The following is a 24,742-nucleotide window of genomic DNA, read 5'->3' as shown; positions in this document are numbered from 1 at the left end:
GCTCTCCAAGAAACCTACCATTTTTTCTTCTCTCACATGTTTTCTTTTCTAAGTATACTACTGAAATTTGGCAAAGTGTTTTTCTCTTTCTATAAAACACTACGATTGAAAGCACCAGATAACCATTCCTGTTGCTTTTAGAAGGATGTATACAAATATTAAGGAAATTAGCATATAGCAGTAATACATGGCTACAGGAATTCCTACTCTTCAGGAATATGAAAGTCTTAGGCTCAAAAACCTTAAGCTATCATCCTTTCTTCCTCTCCAGAGACTATCCCAGCTGTAGACTGTTTATTTTAGAGGAGTTTTTCCTCTTGAAACTGTTCAGCTTTGCTTTCTAGAAAGACTCGATTTAGTCAATGTTTTCTTTGGGGTAAGGCTCACCAGTCCAGAGTGCATTTGCTGCTTGGGATAAAGGGAATGGCAGTGATACTCCAAGGGTATTGGCTTCCATCTGAGACATAGATACCCAAATTCATCTTGATGTTTCATTTGTAGCAAGAAATACTCACTCATACACATGCTAACCTTCCCTGTCCCCAGTAGAGGCTATTGCACACTGCATCTCTATTTACTAGTCTAGTCCAAAGCTAAAAACTTAGTGTTACATCACATTACCCTTGAAGACTTGTGCGGTGTCTGCCAATATAAATACCTGTTCACCAGACAGACTGCAGAATTAGCTTAGCAGAATTAGCACAGAGCAGTGGAATAACCTTGGTATTGTGCTATCTTCCAACAAGAAAAGAGATGGCCTTCTCTGTATTCATTTATGAACAACGTAAAGAAGAAATCCTGGAATGCAGAACATAAAAACGTTATTAAATGCTACCAAAAGTAGTCGTTGCAGTATATTTTCTCATATTTCTTATTCATCATTGTACCTTCATCACATGGATTTTTAATTTTGGTTTAGTAGATTTTTAGCACAAAAAGATTTGTAGCTACAAAACAGGGCTTCTCACTCAGTATTCTTTCACATTTCCTTCTTTCCTAGAATGTTAGGCAAAAAGGAATGATCACATTCATCTGGCCTGATGTCATTTGTAATGTAAACCATAAAATACCAGCCAGCGTTTCCTGTCTCTTCCTGTGGTTGAATGCAAGTTTATATAAATATATAAATGTGTGTGCATATATGTACATATATTTATAGAAGTTCATCTAATCCTGTTTTAGAGATGATAAACAATTTGCTAAACTCGTAGTAATTTTAGTAATTACTAACTCTACATGTTAATAATCATCTTGGAAACATTTTCTTGTTCAGAACAAACTTTCTTCCCTGTGTTATTTTCCATTTCCCGTCTTTGCATCGAAATTTAGGACAACTAATCTTAGAATCAGAATTTCTACTTTAAAAAAAAAAAATAATCTCCAGTGTTAGAGAAAGCATGTCAGCCCTTACTTGTGTCCCTGAAGTGGGATTGCAAAACTTAGTGATTGTCAGCCCAAGATGAAGGATTATTTTCCTGGCTAATATCTGTGCGAAATAGTAAGTGCTTTTATCCAACTTTAATATTAAACTTTTACCAAGTGCTTTGCAAGATTTTTTTTAAGGACATAGTGTACACTAGGTTTATTTCCTTTTATGTATTCCTTTCAATTTTATCAGTAGATCTTAATGTTTTTGTTGTTGTTGTTTTCTTTGTTTTTTAAAATGTGTTACCAATACCAGCATACAACAATTTTTGTGAAGTGCATGTTTCATTTTGGGATGGGTTGCGGCTTACTGCCAGCACTAAAATACATTTAAAGCTTTAAGAAATAAATCAAATGATATGGTGATAATATATTTGGCTCTGCAGTCCTGTCATGCTTTTTGGCCTTTCCAAATCCATTGACTTATTTATAAAATTTCCCATATGACTTGGCACTTACATCTGCAGCATTAGTGTAGTCAGAAATATGCATTTTGAGAAAATCCACCTAGCAGCTGTTAAGAAAATAATACAGCATAATCTTTTTGCCTGCCTAACTCTCAAATAAAAAATGACATCTCAAAAAGACATTGCTTGTTTCCTACGATATTAGCAATAACGTGTTCTTGATAGCAAACTTGTTACAACTTTTCAAGAAGGTATGCTCTTCTACGTCAAAAAAAATGAAATTCTTCACAAAAAATACCTTCAAATCTTTCTAATTTAGTGCATTCTGTATTGCAAACCAATGCCTTCTAAGTCAACGTGTTTTTTCTGCCAAAGTAGATGGTAGACAAATGTTGCCCTATGTGGAAAAAAACTGGAAGTAAGATTCCTTCTAATGAGTTATGGTGTCTTTTAGGGGTTTTTTTGTTTTTTTTTTTTTCTCTTTTGTGTCAGAAAAACAAGTCAAAGCATCGTCATCAGAAATAGGCACACTTGTTCAGGAATTCTCCAAAAAGAAAATGAAAATCCAGACATTTTAATTCTTTACATTGAGATTTTGCTATCTTCTGCACAGGTTTGTTAGAGTTAAATACAGCAGAGTAAGATTATTTGTTGAGGTTCGGAAGTTAGGCAAAAAGTAATGTTTTTGATTCTCATAGGGTGCTTTGATCTTTATAGCATTAGACAAAAAGATGTTCAGCTCTAAAGCAACAGCACATCAATCGTGATTGTTTCTTTCTGAGCAGTGTAGTCCTTGATGTACAAAGGTTATAAGGACAATTCATTGTGCATAGCTTTAAATATCAGGCTATATTGACAACTTTGGAAGGGAAGTTGTTCGATTAACCATCTATTGCTGAGGCGAATAAAAATAAGGAACACAAAAGGAGGGTGCAAGCACAGAGAAAAATACAGGTGTAATGCTCAGGGGAGCTAACCAGGCTGCTCTGACTGATCTTGAACTGTTTGGCAGCAACTGGGGCATGAGACAGCTGTTGATGTGCAAATATGTTGTGCAGTGGCTTGCTTTCTTTTGCCTAAGGGATATTGCAAAAGTTATATGGTAATGTAATGATAATATTTTCATGATAGTTTATTACTGTATTATAGCAGGGTTCCCCAGGGCTCCATTTTAGGGGAAATTCTCTTAGAATGATAGAATCATTTAGGTTGCAAAAGAGTTCCAAGATCATTTGGTCCAACCTTTAACCTAGCACTGCCAAGTCCACCATTAATCCAAGCATTAAAGCTAAGCACTACATTTACACAGTTTTTGAAGACCTCAGAAGATAGGTAGACTCAACTACTTCCCTGGGCAGCCTGTTCCAGTACTTCACAACCCTTTCAGTGAAGAATTTTTTTTCTAATATCCATCTAAATGTCTCCTAGTGCAATTTAAGGCCATTTTCTCTTGTCACGTCTCATCACTTGGTGCTTGGGAGAAGAGACTGATCCCCACCTTGCTACAACCTCCTTTAAGGTAATTGTAGAGTGAGAAAACATCCTCAGTGTTTTCCTAAATGACTTGAGTGTAGGACTAGAAGGTGTTTTGAGTAAGTTTGCAGATGATACTAAATTGGGAGGAGCTGTTAACTCCATCAAGGGTGGAGAGGCTTTGCAGAGAGATCAAGACAAATCAGAGAGCTGGGCAACCACCAACAATTTGAAGTTTAGCAAGAGCAAGTGCTGGATTCTGCACCTGAAACAGGGCAACCCTGGCTGTAAGTTCAGAATGGGGGATGAGAGGCCAGAGATCAGCCCCACAGAAAGGGATCCGGGAGTTCTGGTTGACAGCAAGTTGAACATGAATCAGCAGTGTGCCCTGGCAGCCAGGAGAGCCAGCTGTACCCTGGTGTACATCAGGCACAGCATTGCTAGCGTGTCCATTAAAGAAAGGCTAAAGATGTATATTAGGTTTATAAGAGTTTTCTATTAGGATATTTTCTCCTAATATGGGACCACTAAAAGCAGTGTGGAAAATGAACAACAGTTTATTTGTCACCGTCCTATACAAGATCTTTGTGTTTTAAAGAATTTTGCATTGTGTAACTGAGCACCTAATCCTACTGTGGCGTTTTACTTGCATACTGGTACATTTCTGGTACTGCAGCCAGTTTAAAATTTTTGCTGCAAGCGGAACATCTTGTGTCCACTCTCAAGCCATGGGTAGCCTTCAGACTTCCTGCAACCGTTCTGGATTACTGCTTTTCCACCCGAAAAATCTCTGTAGTGGGAAAGTCTAGAGTGGACAGAATGCTTAATCCTCTACCTAATTTACAATGTTATTTCATGGGCTCAAGACAGCATCTGTATTCCCAGAAAGCATATAATCAGAAGTGCACTTTAGCTGGGTTTATTTTAAGGATACAAGGGCCAGTGCCACGTCAGTGGAAAGGGAAGGTATTGAGCGCTGCTTGTGGCAGGGATGAACTGTATCATTCCTTGGAAGACTTGAGGAAAGAGAAACAAATCGAATGAGCTTTGGCAATGCTCCCAAACAGGCCGAGGAAGAGAATTAACCACATTAATGATTAATGATAGCAAAGCTCATTCAGCTTGAAAAGTACTTTCTATAAGTGCTAAGTGCTGGCATTAAAAATGCATGCACTTTCACTTTAATCTACACTTGGCTTGAAAATGGAGGGGAAAGGGAAGAGCCAGCAGTGTCATTATGGCAGTGCTAATAACCTTGCTACAGCTGAAATCACAGCCTGCCAAGGCACGCAACCTCTGGCCTAGTTCTTACAGAGCTCAGCCTGCTGTCGTTGCTGCTACCCATCCTCTTGAACCGCTCCACCACCCACCCTGCAGGGCTCTAAGGGACAGGTTGGAAACCTTCTGCAAGACGAGCATCTGCTAAGTGAACTGTTATCTTTGTTAAATTCTTGCTGGTAAAGAAGATGTATCCCATAATCCATCACATAGGGATTTTTTTATGCATACAAAACATTTAAAGGTACCGGTTATCCAGTCTATTTTTCTTTTCCAAGAAATAGACCTGTCCTCTCTGGTGAGAGGGAGATGCGGGGAAGGGGAATCTGACAGAAATGATTAGGAGGCTATCAAGGCAGTGGCACGTTGTCACCAGCAAAGCTGTGTACCACAGCAGCAGAAATTATGCAGGTAGGAAGTGAAGTTTTTGCTGCAATCAAGCTGTGAGAGGTAACATCCAAAATAGAGCATTAAGGTACGTTAGAGCATTAAGGTTCTCTGAAAGAAGCAGAAAAGATGTAGTGAGAGGCAGAACCGAAGATAAAGAGAATGAGTGAGCAGAGTGAAAGTCTGGACCATGGCAACTGCAAGCCACCTGCAAAGGGTTAGGCTGGAAGTGTGCTTGTTGGCAGGCCTGGTTGGTGGCGTGGTTGGAGAAAGAGGTGACTTTGTGCTCTGAACTCTGGTGAGGCACACTGGACTCAGCGAGGATGAAGCAGTCCTTTGACTTCCCAGGCTGATAGCAGGCTGGTGGCTGCATTCCTTTTAAAAGAGTAGTCTGGAGACGCTATTTGAAGTCCCCGTTCTTCCTGCTTGCTGCAAATGTGCAATTCCTCTCGCCTCCCACCCATCTGTATGCTGAGCTTGTTTTGTATCTTCATTTTGCTTTGCTGTTGGTCTATCTTCAGTGCATGTTCCACAAATCTGGTAACAGAGTTGGGGATCTGCTTTCTATATTTGTCCGTAGTTTGCCATTGCCAGCTGAGCTCGTGAGATCTCCAACACAGGGCAGCCCACCCGGTGGGAGCAGACCCTCATTTGCTCTTTCTGTGTAATGTCAGGCTGGTCGAAGTTGTGGGGCATCTGCAGAGGAAAGCATTTATTTCTGTACATCTTTCCCCTTTCCTCCGCAGCAGACACCTGCGTGGTAGCTCTCAACTTGATGTGGGAAGTATGGAGGTGGAGAGGGGTGGTGGTAATTCTTCAGGACTATTTTTCTAAAATATCCACTTGCCCTCTCTCTTGTCAACATTCATGCTGTGTGCCACTGTGTCAAGATGCCACGTTTTCACTTACTAGGTGAAATGCTGTGGTTGCTAGGAGAGAAAAGTATTAGTATTACCAATATTTATTATTCAGTCCCCATGGAAACTGTAGTTCTTCTGGGAGTCCTAATTCTCACATTCCTGTTTCCTATGGAAAAGATACATCTTTAACCATGAAGTTTAGATAGTTATTTTCTAGAAATAGCAAGATACGCTCCCTTTTGCTCTCTGGTGTTCTTGACAGATGTCTGTCTCTGGGTAGTTACTGCTTACTAAGCTGTGTTGTGGTTTCCAGTCACATGAAGACTTACAGAATGTGGTTTTTCCTTTTTTTCCTAGATCCCTCTTTTATTTGTCCCTTTTATTATTATTGCTATTGTTCTTTTATGTACTGCATATTTAAATTGAGGAAGAGTTATCTGATGAGGAAATGAACTTGTTATTTTCTGCTTGAGAGTATAACCATAGCACAGTCTGTGCACACAGACCATGGTAGTAAAAGGGGCACAGCAGTATGTTTTTCAAAGAAGTTTGAGTTCTTCAGATTTTCAGAGGAAAAGTGTTAAAACATTGAGTGGTTTATTCTTGATGGAATAGTTAAGTCAGTCTTTGGCTCTCCTACAGTGCCTAAAACAGTACGTGGAACTTTTGATCAAAGAAGGTCTAGAAACAGCAATCAGCTGCCCTGATGCTGCTTGCCCAAAGCGAGGTCATCTGCAAGAAAATGAGGTATGTTTTTACTGCAAATTGTTCATTTTTTATTTTCCTTTCCATAGTGTTTAAATGTGTCTTGCTCTGTATGTTACAAATGTCATTGTTGCCATCGTGCCTTTTTAATAATTCTCTAAAGGTCAAACATTTTGTCTCCATTTGTTGAAAATACCCTTGCTGTTCTTAATTGGAAATTTGTCTTTTCCTTTCTTCAACAGATTGAGTGCATGGTTGCATCAGAAATAATGCAGAGGTATAAGAAGCTACAGTTTGAAAGAGGTAACATATGTAACACTATCTACTGCAAGGCAGTGGGAATGGTGTCACTCCTCAGTGATCCCAGAATCTGGTTCTGTGCAAGTTCATGCAGTGGTATTGTGCATTAATTGGTAATCAGAAAACATAAATAAATAAATAAATAGTTTCTGCTTTCGTTGGCACGATACCCATTGCAACATTCTGGGAATAAACTAAGGAAAGAAAATTACTATGTATTATATTGCCCTATAACTAAGGGAGGGAGTAACTTCTATTTAGGGCATTACTGTCTGCGTTAACTCTCAGTACTGTAGGGGCTGGCAAGGCAGAGTGGCCCTTTTTATTGAGCAACCAGCATCTCTTGTGCTAGAATCTGGTGCAGAATTATTAGGCAGTTGTGTATGTAATAATAACGTGAACCTTATTTTTTATGAGCATGTAAGCTGACTGGGTGCCTCTGGTTGTATGAAACTGCATGGTTTTGTAAAGAAGGTACAGTACGTGTGGCCATAGAGAACTTAGAGTAAGGCTTTTGCTGAAGGAAGGACCCAGCCAAGAGACCACTAAAGTCAGTGGTAGGTTTCTGTTGACTTTGGTGGACTTTGAAATATGAATTGACTTACCAGTAAGCAGTCTCCAAGAGAGGGATGAAACTGGGTAACAGTTTAACACTATTGGTAATCATGTGGTTGCACTAGCGCAGAGATCACCTTGAAATATAGTCCTACTGGGCAAGGCACTGAAGAAAAATGCCACGTCTCATTCTCAGAATGAGTTTAGCTCAGTGAATGAAAGTGAATAATGAATCCAGACGCTATAAACTCACTTTACTTTGGTTCCTGTTTGCAAAGCAGGCCAGGTTTATGTCTAAGTGGGTAGTATAAATTAAAAGGGTTCCTTTGGAAATGTGCGTCTTCAAATGCCCTGCCAGTCAACCTCAGCTAGAATACATTGTTATGGAAGGTTGGTCTTGTAACTGCCTTTGAATGTTGTTCTTTTATATCCCTTTATAGAAGTGCTTTTGGATCCGTGTCGGACTTGGTGTCCATCCTCTACTTGCCAGGCAGTTTGCCAGCTCCAGGAATCAAGCCCACAGGACCCCCAGCTGGTCCAGTGCAAAGCCTGTGACATTGAGTTCTGCTCTGCTTGCAAATCTAATTGGCATCCAGGTCAAGGCTGTCAGGAGAACATGCCAATCTCTTTTCTTCCAGGAGAAACAAGGTAGAGTATTTCAAAACATCAAGTATTTAGAAACAAAACACTGAATATTTGAACAAATACAAATATGAATAGTAAAGAAGCACTTTCCAGACACTTTGTTTTTAAGCAGTTTCCTTCACCTAATCATTCTCCTTCTTTTAATGCTGTATTCCAAAAATGGATAGCCCTCAGCAGCCTCACCCCCTTGTCACCATTCCCAGCAAAGCACAAAATAGCTGCTGCAGCCTCTATCAGCAGTTCTTTTGCCCTAGCGGGAAAAATTTGATATCTACCTAGCTCGTGATCTTCACAGTTCTCATTGCTGCTGCTATTCTCAACAGCAATGATTGTTGGTAACATCATGCCAGACACTGACTTTTAGAATACCCTGTCAATCATCTGAATTGGCATACATCAGGACAGTGATCTTAAGTTCTTTTTAAGGCCACAACAAGAAAACTATGAGCCGTTTCCACCAGCATACTGCAGAAAGGCCATTGTGCAGATGTTCTACCTAATGTTTGGTCTTCACCAAAGATTGTATAGCAGTTCAAGGTATCATTAAAGCCCTGGCCAACCTTGGACTTATCAGTTCATTTCAACTTTTGTTGTAACAGATGACTAGCTAGGATGCTATCATTATGAGTTCCCAATTAAATATTTTAACTTTTGTATGTGCATTTTGTGTGTGCTTGATCGAAACTGAAGCTAACTGAACTACATGGAAAGATAGAAGACCTGATCTATTTTCGTTAGTGTTTTCTTTGCTTTTAGTTCATGCTTCAGTTTTTACTCTATTGAGGAGGGTTTTCCCTAGTATTTTGGAGCAAAATGTTCTAGTAGCAGTTTGTGCTGCATGCATTTGGAGTTTCATTTACGGTTTATGTATTCAAAGCATTTTTCTGTGATTTGGTTTCCCCTAGTGTGACTAACAAGAGAATGTCCTTTTATCCAGCCATCGGGTAAACATGGTAATCAATCAAGGGTCAGTCCTGTTTTTCAGCAAATTGTTGATACCCTACCAGTCACTCTTGTATCTCCCGCTGGCAGTGGCTGCAGGAAGCAGCACATTTTAGTTGTTGCCATGCATAAAGGCTCCGCAGGTTAGAAGGACACTGAAGGGAAATAAATGTTTTTCCACTGTTTCCTCTGTGTTTTGTCCACTGTTTGAAGGGACATCCTACAGTTTTGCATAGTGGTACAAGACAACAAGAGGTGGTGCTGACCCTAACTCATTAACTGTGATTCATTAGGGCAGTGTTAGAGACGAAGAGATCAGCTTTGAAACAACAGCATGTCTCAAAAACCTCATGTTTCTTTCTCAAGAAAGCAGAGACATGAGATCTCAAGGTTTTTTGAAACGCCTTTTATACTTAAAGAGGGGTTATAAAAACTATGGAGACTGACTTTGTACGTGGGCAGATAGTGATAGGACAAGGGGTAGTGTTTTTAAACTAAAAGAGGAGGGATTTAGATTAAATGTTAGGAGGAAATTCTTTACCCAGAGGGTGGTGATGCCCCATCCCTGGAAGTGTTCAAAGCCAGGCTGGATGGGGCTTTGAGCAACTTGATCTAGTGAAAGGTATCCGTGCCCATGGCAGGGTTATTATTAAGGTCACTTCCAACTGAAACCATTCTATGATATGAATGAAAAAGTAGGCTTAATTTGTCATCACAGTTTTTAGAAATTCTTCTCTAAACTGACATGGCCGCACATCCTGTTAATTCTCCACTCTCTCCCACAGTTCAGTTTTTAAGATGGAAGAAGACGATGCTCCAATCAAGCGCTGTCCAAAGTGTAAAGTTTACATTGAACGAGATGAAGGCTGTGCCCAAATGATGTGTAAGAACTGCAAGCATGCCTTTTGCTGGTACTGTCTGGAATCTCTCGATGTGAGTAAATGCAGTACACTGGTTTTCAGAAGTTTAGAAGTTCATGGTTTTGCGATCCAACTGTCTCATCAATTAATACTAGGATTTGTATATTCCATTTTATTTGGCCTGTGTGATCTTAGCGTTTTTACCTACATGAGCCAGAAAATAATTATTATAAAGCAAAATTTTGTGAAAACATTTTGTTTTCAGTCTTATATAGCATCTATCATGGTGTTTTATTTTGCTTTTTATTTTTTAATAATACCTATTTAGTACTGACTTTTCAATGTTTCCCTTCTTGAAGGAGTTACAGGATGAGTATAGCAATGTTCTCAGTTCTGTGGAAGTTTGAGACAAAAACTAGATTTGGTGCATCACCATGCAGGGGGCTAACAGTCAGATTTTTTACTACTCATTGTTTCTATGGGACAAGAAATAGATCTTACGTATCAAAAAGAATGCAATGTTTTCATAACACCAGAAATTTGTCAGTCTATAAGCCACAATTGTCATGTGTTTATGATTTTTTAAATCAGCCTGTTATTGTGCTCAAGGATCAGAGTATATACAATATATAACATCTGTTTCCATGTCATCCGTTTTATTTTGTAGCATTGTTAACAATAACAAAGGAAATGTTTTAGGTTCCCCAAAGCTACTCAGAGTATTCAAATCCTGTGGTTGTCCCATTTGAATGCTTTACCAGCAATCCTAAAGTTACAGGCTTCTCGCGTGCTCAGCTATAAGGGAGTGTTCCCTTGGTACATGGCCTGCTATCTTGGCTGTTTTTTTTTTTTTCTTTTTTTTTTTTTGGAGGATGGCAGGACAGACTGGGGAACGATTTCTCAAAAATCTATATTAACCTTACTTTTATTTTTCAACTAATAAAATGAACCAAGTTTGGAAAGCCTGTGATAGAAATATTATCCTTTGCTCTTTCTATTTGTGTGTGTAGTATATGCTGTGGGCGGCTTATCTTCCTGGATCCTCTTGCTCACCTGCATGCTACCATTTAAATATTCATGTTCAGAGCCTTTGAGATAAGAGATTCCATATAGACACATAACACTTCTTAAACAAACCTGTTTGTGAAGACACTTAACTGTAAACAAAGCACTTTGGAAAGGTTGGATCTGGCCATATGCACTTTACCAAGCTTTTGTCTTCCTGGTTGTAAGTTTTTACTTCTCTTTATTGTCTACCTTTCCATTTAATATTTTGTAGGATGACTTTCTCCTCATACATTATGACAAAGGACCTTGTCGAAATAAGCTGGGACACTCCAGGGCATCTGTTATCTGGCACAGAACACAGGTAAAGCTCAGATCTCTAAAAGCTCTGTGTGAGTCTACAGAGAAACAATACTGTGATAATGCCTTTCTTTGCCTTACTCATTTTAACAATGATTAAAGTTTTGTGCTGTATGGTAGCTAATGTCCATAGCAGGTTTAAAGAGGACCGTAGCTTGGACAAAAAGTTTTGGAGTGAGAAGACTCACTCATGTGGGTCTGGACAAACAGGCAAAATGAAGTGAAATTAGAAGGATCATAGCCCTCTCCCTCCCTCACCCTTGGATGCCTCTGCTGTGGGCTCGATGTTGCTTGGCTTAGGCAAAGGTATGGTAGAAAGCGTATGGGTACATAAGCTTTCTTTATATACCTGTAATAAGAGAGGATTCATCTGATATTTGAAATCTGTTCTTGGCCACAGTAGTTGGTACAAATACGTTTGATAGACAAGAATGCATGATGTTCTGGTCATTGCTGAGAAAGAAAGTGGTAATTCTCTTTCAACAAGGATATAGTTCTGCTAAACTTACTAAAGCTAATTCAACATTCATTTTCTTAAGTTAAATTTTTGAGTATTTATGCAAGGCAAGTTGATTTTGGGATTGTTTGGAGATTAAATATATATAAAATATTATATATTTTATATAATAATTAGATATTATTTATATTTGTTTGGGCCAGAAGGAATGGCTTGATGCTGCGTAGAGCTGCAACTTCTTCAGAAACAACTAAACTAAGTGGAAAATGAGTAACATTCAGCAAACAACCTACTTTTAAAATAAACAAACAACAAAAAGACCACAAAACAAACCAAAAAAGTAAAGTGAAACCTAGTTAAGTCTTTAATGCCATTTTGAGGCTGAAATTGAAGGTGTAAATAGGCATCTTATAAATGTTAGCAGTTGCCAGTCCAGTCCACTGAATTGGCATCTTCCAGTTTGACTTTGCCTCACCTGCTGTGCACTTTTTGCCTGGGCTGTAAAGAGGTAGGCAAGAGCGTACTGTCTCCAAAGAGCAGTATGGGGACAGTTACAGCTCACAGTTTGTAAAAGAGATGAGAATTCAGTTTCATTTTATGTCTATAGCAAATGAATGCAGAGATTAGTAAGTGGAAGTTGCATCAGATTGTCAGCACCTCCAAAAGAAGAATGAGTAATGAAACGTGCATGCCACTGAAGCTGGAAAAGAAATTGCTCTTGGCAAGAGATAAAGTTGTTAGGGCAAGGAAGTTTGACCTCTTTATCCCTAGACAGCCAAAAGCCGAAAGAAAAAATTTAGCGTAACTGAGGCAGTCTGAAGGCAAGAGCTTCCCTCTTCGCTGTGACCGCTGTCCCACAGCGCCATCTCCTGCAGCCAGCGCTTCATGTCAGGTCCCCTCTCCAAAAATCCTTGGCTAGTGGAATTGCAAAAGAAGAAATACGTGGTAATCACAAAGAGAAATGGTCCGTGGCAGACAAAAGTACTCGTAAATCATTCCTTCTATTCCAAGGCAAATTACTCATTTGCCAGCTAGTTGAAGCGGCATATCTAGCACTGGCTAGAAGAATTCTTAATGAGTGCTGCACTCTAATTTCATTTTGCCTTCTGTAGTGAGGTTTTGCTGGCAGATTAGCATTCCACTCCTGCATCCATTATTCAAAATTATTCACAGACACTCTTACGTGAATAAATCTAAGTGATTTTTTCAAATAATTTGCAGACATATTATTACGATATTACTGTTACAGCTGCCTATGGCGAACAGGAAAACTTCTTCAGGCAATGACCCTCAACTTGAATTTTTGTAAACAATTTTCCAAATTAAACCCTGTAGAAACTAACAGTTTGGCAAACTAACAGTTTGGCACACTAACAGGACGGGTAGATCTGAGGTTCTCTGCCCCTTCTGGAAGGAGGGTGATCAACAAATGTAGGTGAAAAAACAAATGCTTTTAGATAGAGTTAGGTCATATCCCCTTAAACAACAGGATTAGCTCAAGTCTGAATGCAAAAAAAAATAAAAAAATAAAAAAGAAATCGCTATATGCAAAGTTTTTCTTTAGTCCGTAGTTTTTGTAATCTCTGGCTGAGATTCCCAAGCTTCTGTTTTTGTTGGTGGAAGAAGACTGTGGGAGTCTTCCTGGGTTCTCCATGAACAATGCCAGAACATGGGCGGCTGCTTTTTTGGAGCTTTCTCCAGCAAAAAGGAAAGCACCTGAAGTGGGAGTCTGTCTTGTAGCCTTGATCCTGATATTTTATTTAATATTTAGGTTTGATCAAGAAAAAAGTACCTAGTGAACTGTTTCATTAGTCGTTCCAGATACAACAAAACTCAAAACGGCAATAGCCATCTGCCTTATGTTGTATGATGGAACTGAGTTGTACAGCACAGTTCTGATTAGAGCAATGAAACAAGAACATTTCCTCACTGATCTCACTCATGCTTGCTGATTTTGGCAGTTGACTGTAGCATATGCACAGGGGGAAGTCCTGGCTCTGGTGAGGCCAGTGGCAGTTGCTGAGATCCTTTTGAAGGACACTGATGATGTGCTGATGTCAGCAGGATCTAGACAAGTGTTTTTGCTAACAGTTCTATTCCTTTCTCTTTCAGGTGGTAGGAATTTTTGCAGGATTTGGTCTTCTGCTTTTGGTGGCCTCCCCCTTCCTTCTACTTGCTACACCATTTGTTCTGTGCTGCAAGTGCAAATGTAATAAAGGAGATGATGACCCTCTACCTACCTAGACCGAGAGAAGACTGGGCTCATCACAACACGTGTTTTGATTTTATTATTGCTGTTGATGTTTCCCTCTTGCACTTACGTTGCTGTAGCCTTACTTGCCCCGTTCTGCTTTTCGTTTACTCACAGTCTTGGTTCCAGGAACTGTTGCATAGATCAAATGATAATAGACAAGGAGGGTAATGGAAGGCAAGTTCGGTGCTTCAGGGAGACCATGGACCCAGACAGCTATCTGAAATGAAAAAGTGATACTGCTAAAAGTAATACAAAAGGTTTCTCCAGCCCTGCTGGTGGACTGGGAACTGTGCTGAATGACATGAGCAACACAAGCTAAAAATGCACACAAATCTAAAGTTTCTGCACACTTGTTTGCTTCAGAATTCAGTGTCTTATTCCTGTATATTTTTAAGTTGCCTGTCATTTAAATCAGTTAGTCAGTTTTGTTTGACTTTACCATGTTTATTACTCATGTTTTTGTTAATGCCATCACATCTTTTTTAATGTGTATTTTTCCAAGTATAACAAAGTCAATAAGGTGCATATAGGCCATCCTATGCCTTTCTTGAAATTTAAGGAGGGACAGAGGGACAATGTTGGTCCTGTTGCCTTCCAGGAATTTTTTGAAGTCTTATTAGAAATTTGATTGAAAGTACATTTTTAAAACAAATTGATGAATCTGTAAGGTTGAGTGGTGACTCAAACCTGCTATCTAATCAAGGTTCTTTTAAAAATGCATTGATGGTATTGATTACTGCTGGACCACTAGTTTCTCTGAGTTGTTGTTTTTTGCTGTTGTTTAGGGTTCTGCTACACTTACAGGGCTACATAACTTCTAATCCAGGTATCTTAATCTCTTTATATATATATATATAACCCTATTTAAACCAAATGTGTAAATAGCTGTGCTATTGAAATATTTTGGAAGTTCAGAATAGCTTGCTTACGTCTTTAGGGCGCTTATTAAAAAATACAGGATTAATTTTACTATTTAGCAGATGCTTGGGTTATCAGTGAATCTTTCCTTCTAAGTATAAAAGTACATCAAGATCATCATTGTAGTTAATAATAAAAAAATGCCTGGAATATTTGTGGACATTGTACTTAACATTTAAACTACTTAGGCCATTTTCAGAGTTAATATATGGTGTATGCTGTTAATAACAATACTGTGATGAAACAAGTTTTCATTTGACAAGTAATCACTGACTTGATATGATAGTTTTGCAGAATTCAGTGCTGTGTTTCTCCAGGGTAGTAAGGTGTGCTAGTCAACATACTGTTAATCATTGTAGTTTCTCTTTAGTAATATTTTGTTGGAAATCATTTTGCTCTGATTTTAAAGCTGGCAGAAATTTGACTAATAACATCTCTCCACAAAATATGAAGCACCTGAATCAATGTGTATGTCTGTGTGTAATACCGGAGGAAAACCTTCTGAATGGCAGGTAGACGGAAGTTTGACTGCATTTTTATCATCATTTATTTCTGTACTTTATCAAGGTACTGAGGTTGATGAATACATTGAAGCGAGGATAACTTTGCACTGAAAATGCATTAAGACCTTCAAATGCAACTGTTTCTGGCTGCTGTTACAGGCTGGGAATTTGTTTTCATATCTCAAGCATAAGGAAATTACTACTTTTTTCATTATCTTTTATTTTACAATGTCCATCTGTTAAATAAAAAGACTGTAGGGTATAATTCTGAAACAGGCCACTGTCTTTTTATGAAACTACACTTGAATTTCTTCTCCCTTTCTTCCAAGTTTAATGGTATCCAAATTCAAACTATATCTAAGCACAGATCTTAGCTGCAGGAGCTGGAGATCACCTGCAATGCACTTATTTGGCTTGATTTTAATGAGTTCAGCCATTATATTGTGAAGGAAAAGGATAGCGGGTTACCAGCAAGTCTGAACTCCTTGGGATGTGTTCAGATTGTTTATGGCAATGGTTCAAATCTTTACTTGTAATATCTACTTTTTGTTATCATAGTATTTTGAGTATGTCTTCGTTATTAAAAATTGCATAGCTGTTCCAAAATATCTGTAGGAAAGTCTGGGTAATGCATTCGATCATTGGTTGCAAAGTATTGTGTAAGCCTGGGCTGCCCCAAGTCCCACCTTCCATCCGTTGCAGAAGCAATGGAACAAATGTCCTTCTGTGAAGGAGAGCTTCCTGCAGGTAAGCTCACAAGACAGGGTGGGAAAACTTGACTTACAGTCTTTGATCCTTGGTCCTATAATTCTAATTAAATGCAGAAAATGAAATGGGCGAAGGGACGTAAGATTTCCTAGGTTGTTTAAGTTCTCTAATTGGGAGCACTAAAGAATTTCTCTGTATGTGGCAGTGGCTCTAATGACCAGTTCTACTGGGATGATAGGAAACAGCTGAGGTGCAGCAGCCTGCTAGCAGTACTTGGAGTGTCCTGGTTTGAGGTTTGTTTTCTACTGTGCCTTTCTTAGAGACAGCCTCTCTGTGGCAATATAGCAAGGCTGAAGATTTCCACAGTATTGTGTGGCCAGTTAATAATCAATGTCAAAAATAATGCATTTCCAGATTTAAAAAAGGGAAAGACAAAAATGTGGACATTTAAAGTTGTATATAATTGATGCTTGCAGTTAACATAATGTGTAATCAGAAAACTGTATTTCTGTTAGCATCTCTCTGACTCTGATCTCAACATACTTGAATTGCTGGAGATTTTCATGATATATCTTTTGATTCATCATATCCTGTCTATTGGGATAGACTATATGCCTACATATATTTACCAAATACCTAAACTTTTCAGGTATGCTAAATATTATTCCGTCTGTTTTCTCGGGGATTTTTTTTTAATGTTGTTTTGTTTCCAAAGTAGCATACTTCTGTCGGTGATGCATTGAGTTTGGGGTGTTTTTATGTTACAGCTTCTGTTGACAGTGTGACATTTAATACCCTGAAGTTGAATTGTAAATACATTATTATAAACTCTGACATTTAAACCCCCTGACATGGAGAAGTGAATGTTTGTTTGCTTTTCAGCTGAAACTCTGTTACAACAGCTTTGTCTTTTTAGATTTACACCTGAAAAATAAGATTTACTGCATGATTTCTGTTGCATTTTTATAGCTATATGCTATTGTTTAGTTTGTTTGCATTGTCTTAAATGCTGTTTTTAATGTAGTTTGTGACAGTACATCATTTGCACGTTCTGTTGGGGTGAAATAGTGTCTTGTTTAGTGAGCTTGGGACTGAGTGTGGAGTCCAGACTCCAGAGACTTCTCATCTCCCAGACTTACCATTAGTTGGGCTGAAGTCAGTTCAGAGAGAGATCAGCAGCACAGCCCTCACCGACTTCAATGGCAGTAGCATTGGGTCTTCCCTACGTGACATTGGGCAGGTCACTTATCTCTTTTTTTCTCAGTTTAATCATCCTTTAAATGGATGGACCGATGTTCACCTACCTCACAGGAGGGTTGTGAGGACTAATTCATTGGTTTTGAGAGTCTTAAAAGATTCTCTGATGAAAGACTATATTTAAATGCTTACAGTAGCTTTATGTTAATATTTCAATTTTATTCACATTGGCTTTAATTCTAAAACCTCCTACTACTGACCTTAGCATGCCAAGAATTTGGGATGCTTTTCCCCCACATACCAAGCAGCATGATCTTTCCTCAAATACTCTGGCTTATGAATTAGGCAAAATCCCAAATAAGTACTGAATGATACAGCTCTCAATTTACAATTGATGTCCTGACATGCAGGAAACACAATCAAAATTAGAGAAAAGCTCTTTTGTTTGTGGACAAAATAAAAACATTCATATATCAGAAAAAAAGATGAAGAACTTTCAATTGTTATGGGCAGGAAAATAGAAGTGAAGTTTTATGCATTTCATCTGTAGTGTTTTTACTGTAGAGGGATAAATGTTTAATACTGGCAGTTTTCATCCCAGTAAGGTGCAGCATGCATAAAGCTTTGTGCAGGTTTGTTTTTTAAAACCAAAGTTCAGACATTTCAGATAAAATCTGCAGTCCTGAGGAAAACAGGTAGAATGTGGTGGTTGTTGATGACAGTAATATTAAGAACGTCAAAAAAGCCTGCATCAGTGCTTAATTGCTAATGCACTTATACTAAGTAAGGCATGCTGTTTGTGTTTAGAGCCCCGTGGTTTTCATTATTGCTTTGATTTGTGTATCTCTCTTATAAAAATTCCAGGAACATTAGGTACAGGTACGTGGTACAAAACTGAACCTTTCTTGATCATTTTATCATGGATGTATTTTAAACACGCATAGGGTAAGCATGAAGGAGTCATGCGTATGTATAAATAATGTATTCGACCAGTGTAAAAATAGTTCTGTTGATGTATTGAAATGTAAGTACATTTTGTGCCACTAACACTGTGATGTATAAAAGAGCTGTTGAATGCCTTTTAATGTTGTTTTGTACTTTGAATCATATTGAAGAGTTTAATTTGTAATTTGAATAGATATTTTAAATGAATGTGTCTCCTGTGATTCTTCATAGTGACTTTTCAGTGTTACATGTCCACTAAAGAAAAGTGCTTTTATTATGGCAGGACTGTTTATGCCTACCTGCCTCTCCTTCCTTCAGAGCAAGCACAGCTTTGGAGACCTCCTACCTTACTTCTGCACAAAACTGAGGTTTCTGACACGTAGTCTCACACATTAGCCAAGAGAATGAATCTGGGTATCTCTAGAGCTAACTTAAACCACAGCCAGGTCTTCCTTTGGTCCAGCTCCTGTTGCAGGGAGTTAATATAGGCTCTACCTGGGTGAATTTCACAGAATCACAATATGGTTTGGGTTGGAAGGGACCTTAAAGATCATCTAATTTGACACCCCCCTGCCATGGGCAGGGACTAGACCACTAGACCAGGTTGTTCAAAGTCCCATCCAGCCTGGCCTTGAACACTTCCAGGGATGGGGCATCTACAGCTTCTCTGGGCAGCCTGTGCCAGTGCCTCTCATAAAGAATTTCTTCCCTGTATCTAATCTAAACCTACCCTCTTTTAGTTTAAAGCCATTACCCTTTGTCTTATCACTATGCTCCCTGACAAAGAGTCCTTCCCCAGATTTCCTGTAGCCCGCTTTAGGTACTGGAAGGCCGCTGTAAGGTCTACCCGGAGCCTTCTGTTCTTCAGGCTGAACAACCCCAACTCCCTCAGCCTGTCTTCATAAGAGAGGTGCTTCAACGCCTTGATCATTTTTGTGGCCCTCCTCTGGACTCATATATCCACATCCTTCTTGTGCTGGGGGCCCCAGAGCTGAACGCAGCACTCCAGGTGGGGTCTCACAAGAGCAGAGTAGAGGGGGAGAATCACCCCCCCTCGACCTACTGGCCATGCTGCTTTTCATACAGTCCTGGATATGGTTGGCTTTCTGGGTTGCAAGTACACATTGACTGCTCATGTTGAGCTTCTCATCAACCAACACCCCCAGGACCTTCTCATCAGGGCTGCTCTCAATCCATTCTCTGTCCAGCCTGTGTTTGTGCTTAGGATTGTTCTGGCCCAGATGCAGGACCTTGCACTTGGCCTTGTAGAACTTCAGGTTTCACATAGGCTCACCTCTCAGGCCTGTCCAGCTCCCTCTGGATGGCATCCCTTCCCTCCAGCATGTCGATCACACCACACAGCTTGGTGTCACCAGCAAACTTGTTGAGGGTGTGCTCGATCCTACTGTCTACATCACTGACAAATGTTAAACAGCGCTGGTCCCAATACTGACCCCTGAGGATCACCACTCGTTACTGTTCTCCACTTGGACTTGGACCTATTGATACAACTCTTTGAGTGCAACCATCCAGCCAATTCCTTACCCACCAAATGGTTCATCCATCAGATCCATGTTTTTCAAATTTAGAGACAAGGATATCATGGGGGACATTGTGAAATGCTTTGCACAAGTCCAGGTAGACGATGTCAGTTGCTCTTTTCCTATCCACCGATGCTGTAACCCCATCATAGAAGGCCACCAGAGTTGTCAGGCACAATCTACCCTTAGTGAAGCCATGTTGGCTGTCACCAATCACCTCCTTGTTTTCCCTGTGCCTTAGCATAGTTTCCAGAAGGATCTGCTCCATGATCTTGCTAGGCACAGAGGTGAGACTGGCTGGCCTGTAGTTCCCTGGGTCTTCCTTTTTCCCCTTTTTAAAAATGAGGGTTATGTTTCCCCTCTTCCAGTCAGCGGGAACTTTAGCTGGTCTTGAACTTGATCTTCTCCTACAGTGGGCAGTTCATCATTCTTCCAGTCCCTGTCTTTGCCTTCTGGGGCCTGGACCATGTGGCTGGAGCTCTTGTTGATGAAGGCTGAGGCAAAATAATCATTAAGTACCTCAGCCTTCTCCATATCCAGGTCTCCCGTTTCCTTCATGAGAGGGACCAAAATTTCCCTAGATTTGCTGCTCTGAAGATCACTCTGAGCCACAGGTATGTTCTTGAACCAGAGGTTTGGGTCTGATGGAGGTGGCTGTAAGAAGTCTTTCCACAATGAGTAACTTATATTCCCTTCAGTTCGGTGGTGTTGAGGTGAAGCTTTTAAAGGCAAAGCCAAACCTCTTGAACAACAGAGCATACTTAACTCTGCAACAGTGGGAATTTGTCCTTGTGTTCTTGGTTCTTGGTGTGACAGTCACTTTGTGTTTTGCCTGAACTGCAGTTTAGGATGCAGTCATTTCTTTGGTCCCTATAGTTTCTTTCTCACTTGCTAAGAAACACATTGTCCCATTAAAATAAAGAAATAAATAAATAAGGCACAATTTCTTACAAAAAATAAAAATAAATAATGGTGTGCATAGCTAATATACATGTGTGTGCTTAATCCCTGATAATTTAAGGAAAATCAAGGGCACTTAATAGCTGCTACTCACTTATTCCTTTCTTCCCTTTTCATTGAGTGTAATGATTTTTCAGTTGAGATATTTTGTTCAATTAATTGGGCAGAAAGCAGTCTATAGATGCCAGGGCTTTTTGATCTATTCTAGGAGCACGTATTATTAACAAAGCAGGCTTTCTACTTTCTTCCTCTGTTCCCACAGCCTTGCTTCCAATTAGAGTTTGTTTTGCTTTGCAATTTTCTTGTAGAGGGGAGAGTTAGTTTTCAGTCACTTGCAATTTTCTTTCAGTTTGGTAATGTTCAGCCTCTCCAGCATGTCCTCAGTCTCTCTGCAAGGTTCAGCTTACCTTGCCATACCAGGATTTTCTGACCCAAGCCTTCAGCTATGTGAATGGGTTTCTGTACAAAAGGTCCATAATCAGAGAAACAAGCACTGTAGAAACTGTATGTGGTGTAACAGACGTCAGGGCTTCAGCTGTCTAAAAATTAGAGCATTTAGATTGGATTTTTTGGGGGCAAACTTCTAACCTACATGTGTTTTAGTAAATAGAGTTTCCATGTTTGTGCTATCACCCTGAAGCCAGCTGGCTTGCATTGACCCACATCCATAGCAAGAATCTCAGTTAGGAGTGGCCCCAGCCCCACAATAATTCATGAGCTGTACCTGGGCACTGGGTAGGAGAGTTTGGGTCAAAATCATGCCAGTAGCTGCCTTCTAGGAACTGAACGATTTGGACTATCAAATGCCACAGCACAAGAACTTGGCACTGTTAAAATGGTACATGTAGAGATGTAACTGTAGGAATTGCACATAAAATTCATATGGTTAAAACTGAGCGAAGCACCTTTCACTCTTAGAGAGCCTTACTGCAAGTGCTGCTTTCAGATATCAGGAAAGAATTTGCTCATACAAATTAGAACCAGGTCAGTCTGCTCCCATATGGCATTCACAGATGAATGTGTGTGTGATGGCTGTAATTCAGATATGGCATATATACAAAACATTTCAATGGTATAAATCATACAAACCAAGTCACACGTGCAAACAACAGAAATGCACTAGAGAGACTGAATAGATGGTGAATAGCTGGTGGATGTCTTTTTTCTTTTTTCTTTTCTTTTTTTTTTTTAAAGCCAAAATTGAAATAAATGCTATAATCAGTGCATGAATGCTAAATTTAAACCTCATTCCCAAAGAAGAGAGCCCCTGGGAGTAAACTTTAGGTGTCCTAACTCAGTGCTGTTTTCTAAATTCTGAATGTAAATATGTGTGTCTAGACAACGTGTGGTACTTTATTTTTATGCACAGCATGTTCTTAAATGTCAAATGTGTCTTCTAGTTAGTGTAGCATATCTACGTCTCCAGGAAGAAGAAATTCTCCTGCATAAATTTGTAGAACAAGAAATCTGTTCCTGGAGCAATGCAGGTTGCCCATACTAAATAGACTGATAAAGGCTCTGGGATATTTTTGGCAGCTTTAAGTGGAAGAAAGTGTATTAGGAACAGAATTTAATCATTTCTTCCTTCAAAACACTGTTTTTTCCCCCCAAGTAGTTGGAAAAATAAAAATAAATGCCTACAAGTGTTAAGTGGTACTCCATGTGTGATATGAATTGGGTTCTCAGAGCACATTAACACGAATTATTCTTCACATTACTTTTAGTGGGTTTGCATTTTCATTTGAGGTGAGCAATGGGCTCTTCTTTGTAGTCCTATTCACCTTCCTGTGAAAGAAAGCATGTGCAACAGGGAGCTGTGTTTATCTGGCAGGGTTTTCTCTGCCAGTGACTTGCTTCAATTGTCATGATGTGTTTTGTGTGACAGGATATGAGACTGATCTCAGCTGTGGACTAAAAAAAGTTGCACATCATTAAAAGAGAGTGAACATAACACATTAATTTGGCAGATTCTGGGGGACTGACCTACTCATAACAGCCTAAATTAAAGTCAGTGGACTCAGATGTTCCTGAAATCTGCACTGCTCTGTTTTATTCTTGAGAATGACTAAAAACAAACACACATCTTATTTTTCATCTTCACTCTCTTGAGATGATGTTTTGGGTTTGGTAGGTGGCAGAAATGCTGCCTTAAAAGCCTAAGGTCTCCTATTTTGTGGGATTACTTGCAGGAGAAATACATAAAGATTGTGCAAAATTTCATCTTAAAATTGGCATGCTAGAAGATGATGATGCAGCATTTATTTCCTCATATTCATACTTCAGCAATAATTAGCATACTCATTTCACTGGTGTATCATGTAACTTCTGTTGTGGGTATAGGTTGAATGAGGGATACTGAACTGGAATATTAATAGACTTACTTCTCTTTAGTGCATTTTGAAAAGCACACTAAAAGAGGATTTCAAGCCCTCGTGCTGCTGCAAGCCAGCAGGGTGCAGTCTCTGAACACCATTGCAGGCAAGAAGGAATAGCAGTCTGAGAGTGCTGCACAGAAATCCATATGAACAAGATTTCTATCTCGAGCCTTTAAAGTCTGTGTTTCAAAACCTGCACAGAGTTAATTGTGATGATATCATGGCTAAAAATAATGATGTTGTGTTGGGCCTGCACACTCTGCTGGGGCTGCTCTAGTCTCTAGATATTAACATATGTTATTGCTCCTCTTCTCTGAGCGTATATAAACCTTTTCTGAAAGTTAAAAAGCCTAAGCATTTGAACTTTCAGGAAACTGATCTAAGCACAGAGATGTTTCAATCCATAAATCTAAAATAAGAGGTGTAAACCAGAAGTTTCTTTCAAAATGCCATGTTCAGAGAGTAACGATTAGTCATACTGAGAAAATGAGGGGGTAACACTAAAAATCAGTTGGTTCCAAACATATTATGCATTGGCTAGTAACATTGCATCTTCTTTATATTTTATAATTGACGGATGTTGTAACTGAGCCAAATTATTCTCTTCTCCCTTCCTACCCACGCCTGCTGTCGTATCTGTGTTCCTCAATACAGATGTTCAGCAGAAACAATGCAACTGGCCAAACAATAACTCCAACCATCCGTTCAGCAGTCAACATGTTTGGCAGAGGAGACGAGCTGCAATGGGTGTTTGCTGCAAGTCCTTCTGCCTTTAGCTCACTTTATTTATACATGGCCAAATGTTTGTGTGTCTTCTTCCCCACCTCACAAATAACCGAGTAAAGTGAAGTGAAAAGTTAGCTTCTTGCATTTGTTGTGGCCTGGAGGTGTGCTTCGGGATCCTGCCAACACGAACACAAACCCTTACTTTTAGAGAATATATGAATGTGGTGTCCTGGCTGCCATCATCTTCCTGCTAAACTTGCAGGTATTCCTGGGAAATGTACAGTTCATGCCAGTTCCAGACTGTTTGGGATGTGTTTGGAGCATGGCTTTCAGCTGTATACATTTTTCCTTTGCAAGACCTCACAAATATCTTATGCAAAGCAGTTCAGTTGGAGGATTGGTGTAGCTTAGCGTGTTTTACCAGACTGATAGCACTTTGCTCCCACCACGTCACTGCATGGGGTTCAACAGATTTCCACAGCCTTCAGCACTGGTTGGGTGATTACAGACTGAGGACCTCCTCAAACGCTGGACAACTGCAGCCTTTTGGTGCTGCTTGCAGCTGTCACTGACTTCAGGGTGTGCTTTCTGGGTGCGGAGCAGTATTGTGTGTTGAAGAACAGCCCTTGGAAGATGCATGTCTACAGGGGCTGTCTCACTGCTTCCCACAGTGGGAAACAGAAAGCTAAGAGACCCTGAGCAGAAGAAGGGAGAGGCACTGGGGAAAAGCACCTTTCTATCTGTCACCTCTAGCTAATAGGTGACAGATAGATAGAAAGTTTGGTACTTAGTTCACCCTTACCAGCAGTTTTTGTCCTTTCTTGTATGATCTGAGGATGTGCTGCACTGCAGGCTCTGCAGGCCATCAATGGCATCTCCTTACAACTAGGGGTTGATGAGGGAAGCAGAGGTTGTGACTGGGTTAAAATGTGAGAGGCAAGCCTCTGAGTCTGCTT

At 39.7% G+C, this 24,742-nt stretch overlaps 1 protein-coding gene across 6 annotated transcripts in view; it reads left to right on the top strand.

Annotated features, from left to right (window-relative positions):
- RNF144A (ring finger protein 144A) overlaps nucleotides 1-18,391 on the top strand; it is a 62,136-nt gene extending 43,745 nt beyond the window's left edge. For all 6 annotated transcript variants that reach the window (XM_083831282.1, XM_083831280.1, XM_083831284.1 and 3 more), the window contains 6 exons: nucleotides 6,473-6,577; nucleotides 6,778-6,838; nucleotides 7,831-8,038; nucleotides 9,763-9,910; nucleotides 11,117-11,206; nucleotides 13,772-18,391. In XM_083831282.1, the coding sequence (XP_083687408.1) occupies nucleotides 6,473-6,577; nucleotides 6,778-6,838; nucleotides 7,831-8,038; nucleotides 9,763-9,910; nucleotides 11,117-11,206; nucleotides 13,772-13,903 (744 nt within the window). In that variant the 3' untranslated portion in view covers nucleotides 13,904-18,391. The remainder of the gene's footprint in view (nucleotides 1-6,472; nucleotides 6,578-6,777; nucleotides 6,839-7,830; nucleotides 8,039-9,762; nucleotides 9,911-11,116; nucleotides 11,207-13,771) is intronic.
- Nucleotides 18,392-24,742: the final 6,351 nt, after the last annotated feature.

Source organism: Anser anser (assembly GCF_964211835.1).
Source record: "Anser anser genome assembly, chromosome: 3".
Taxonomy (NCBI): Eukaryota; Metazoa; Chordata; class Aves; order Anseriformes; family Anatidae; genus Anser; species Anser anser.
Note: the sequence above shows the minus strand (reverse complement) of the source record. Positions and strands in the feature narration are given on the sequence as shown.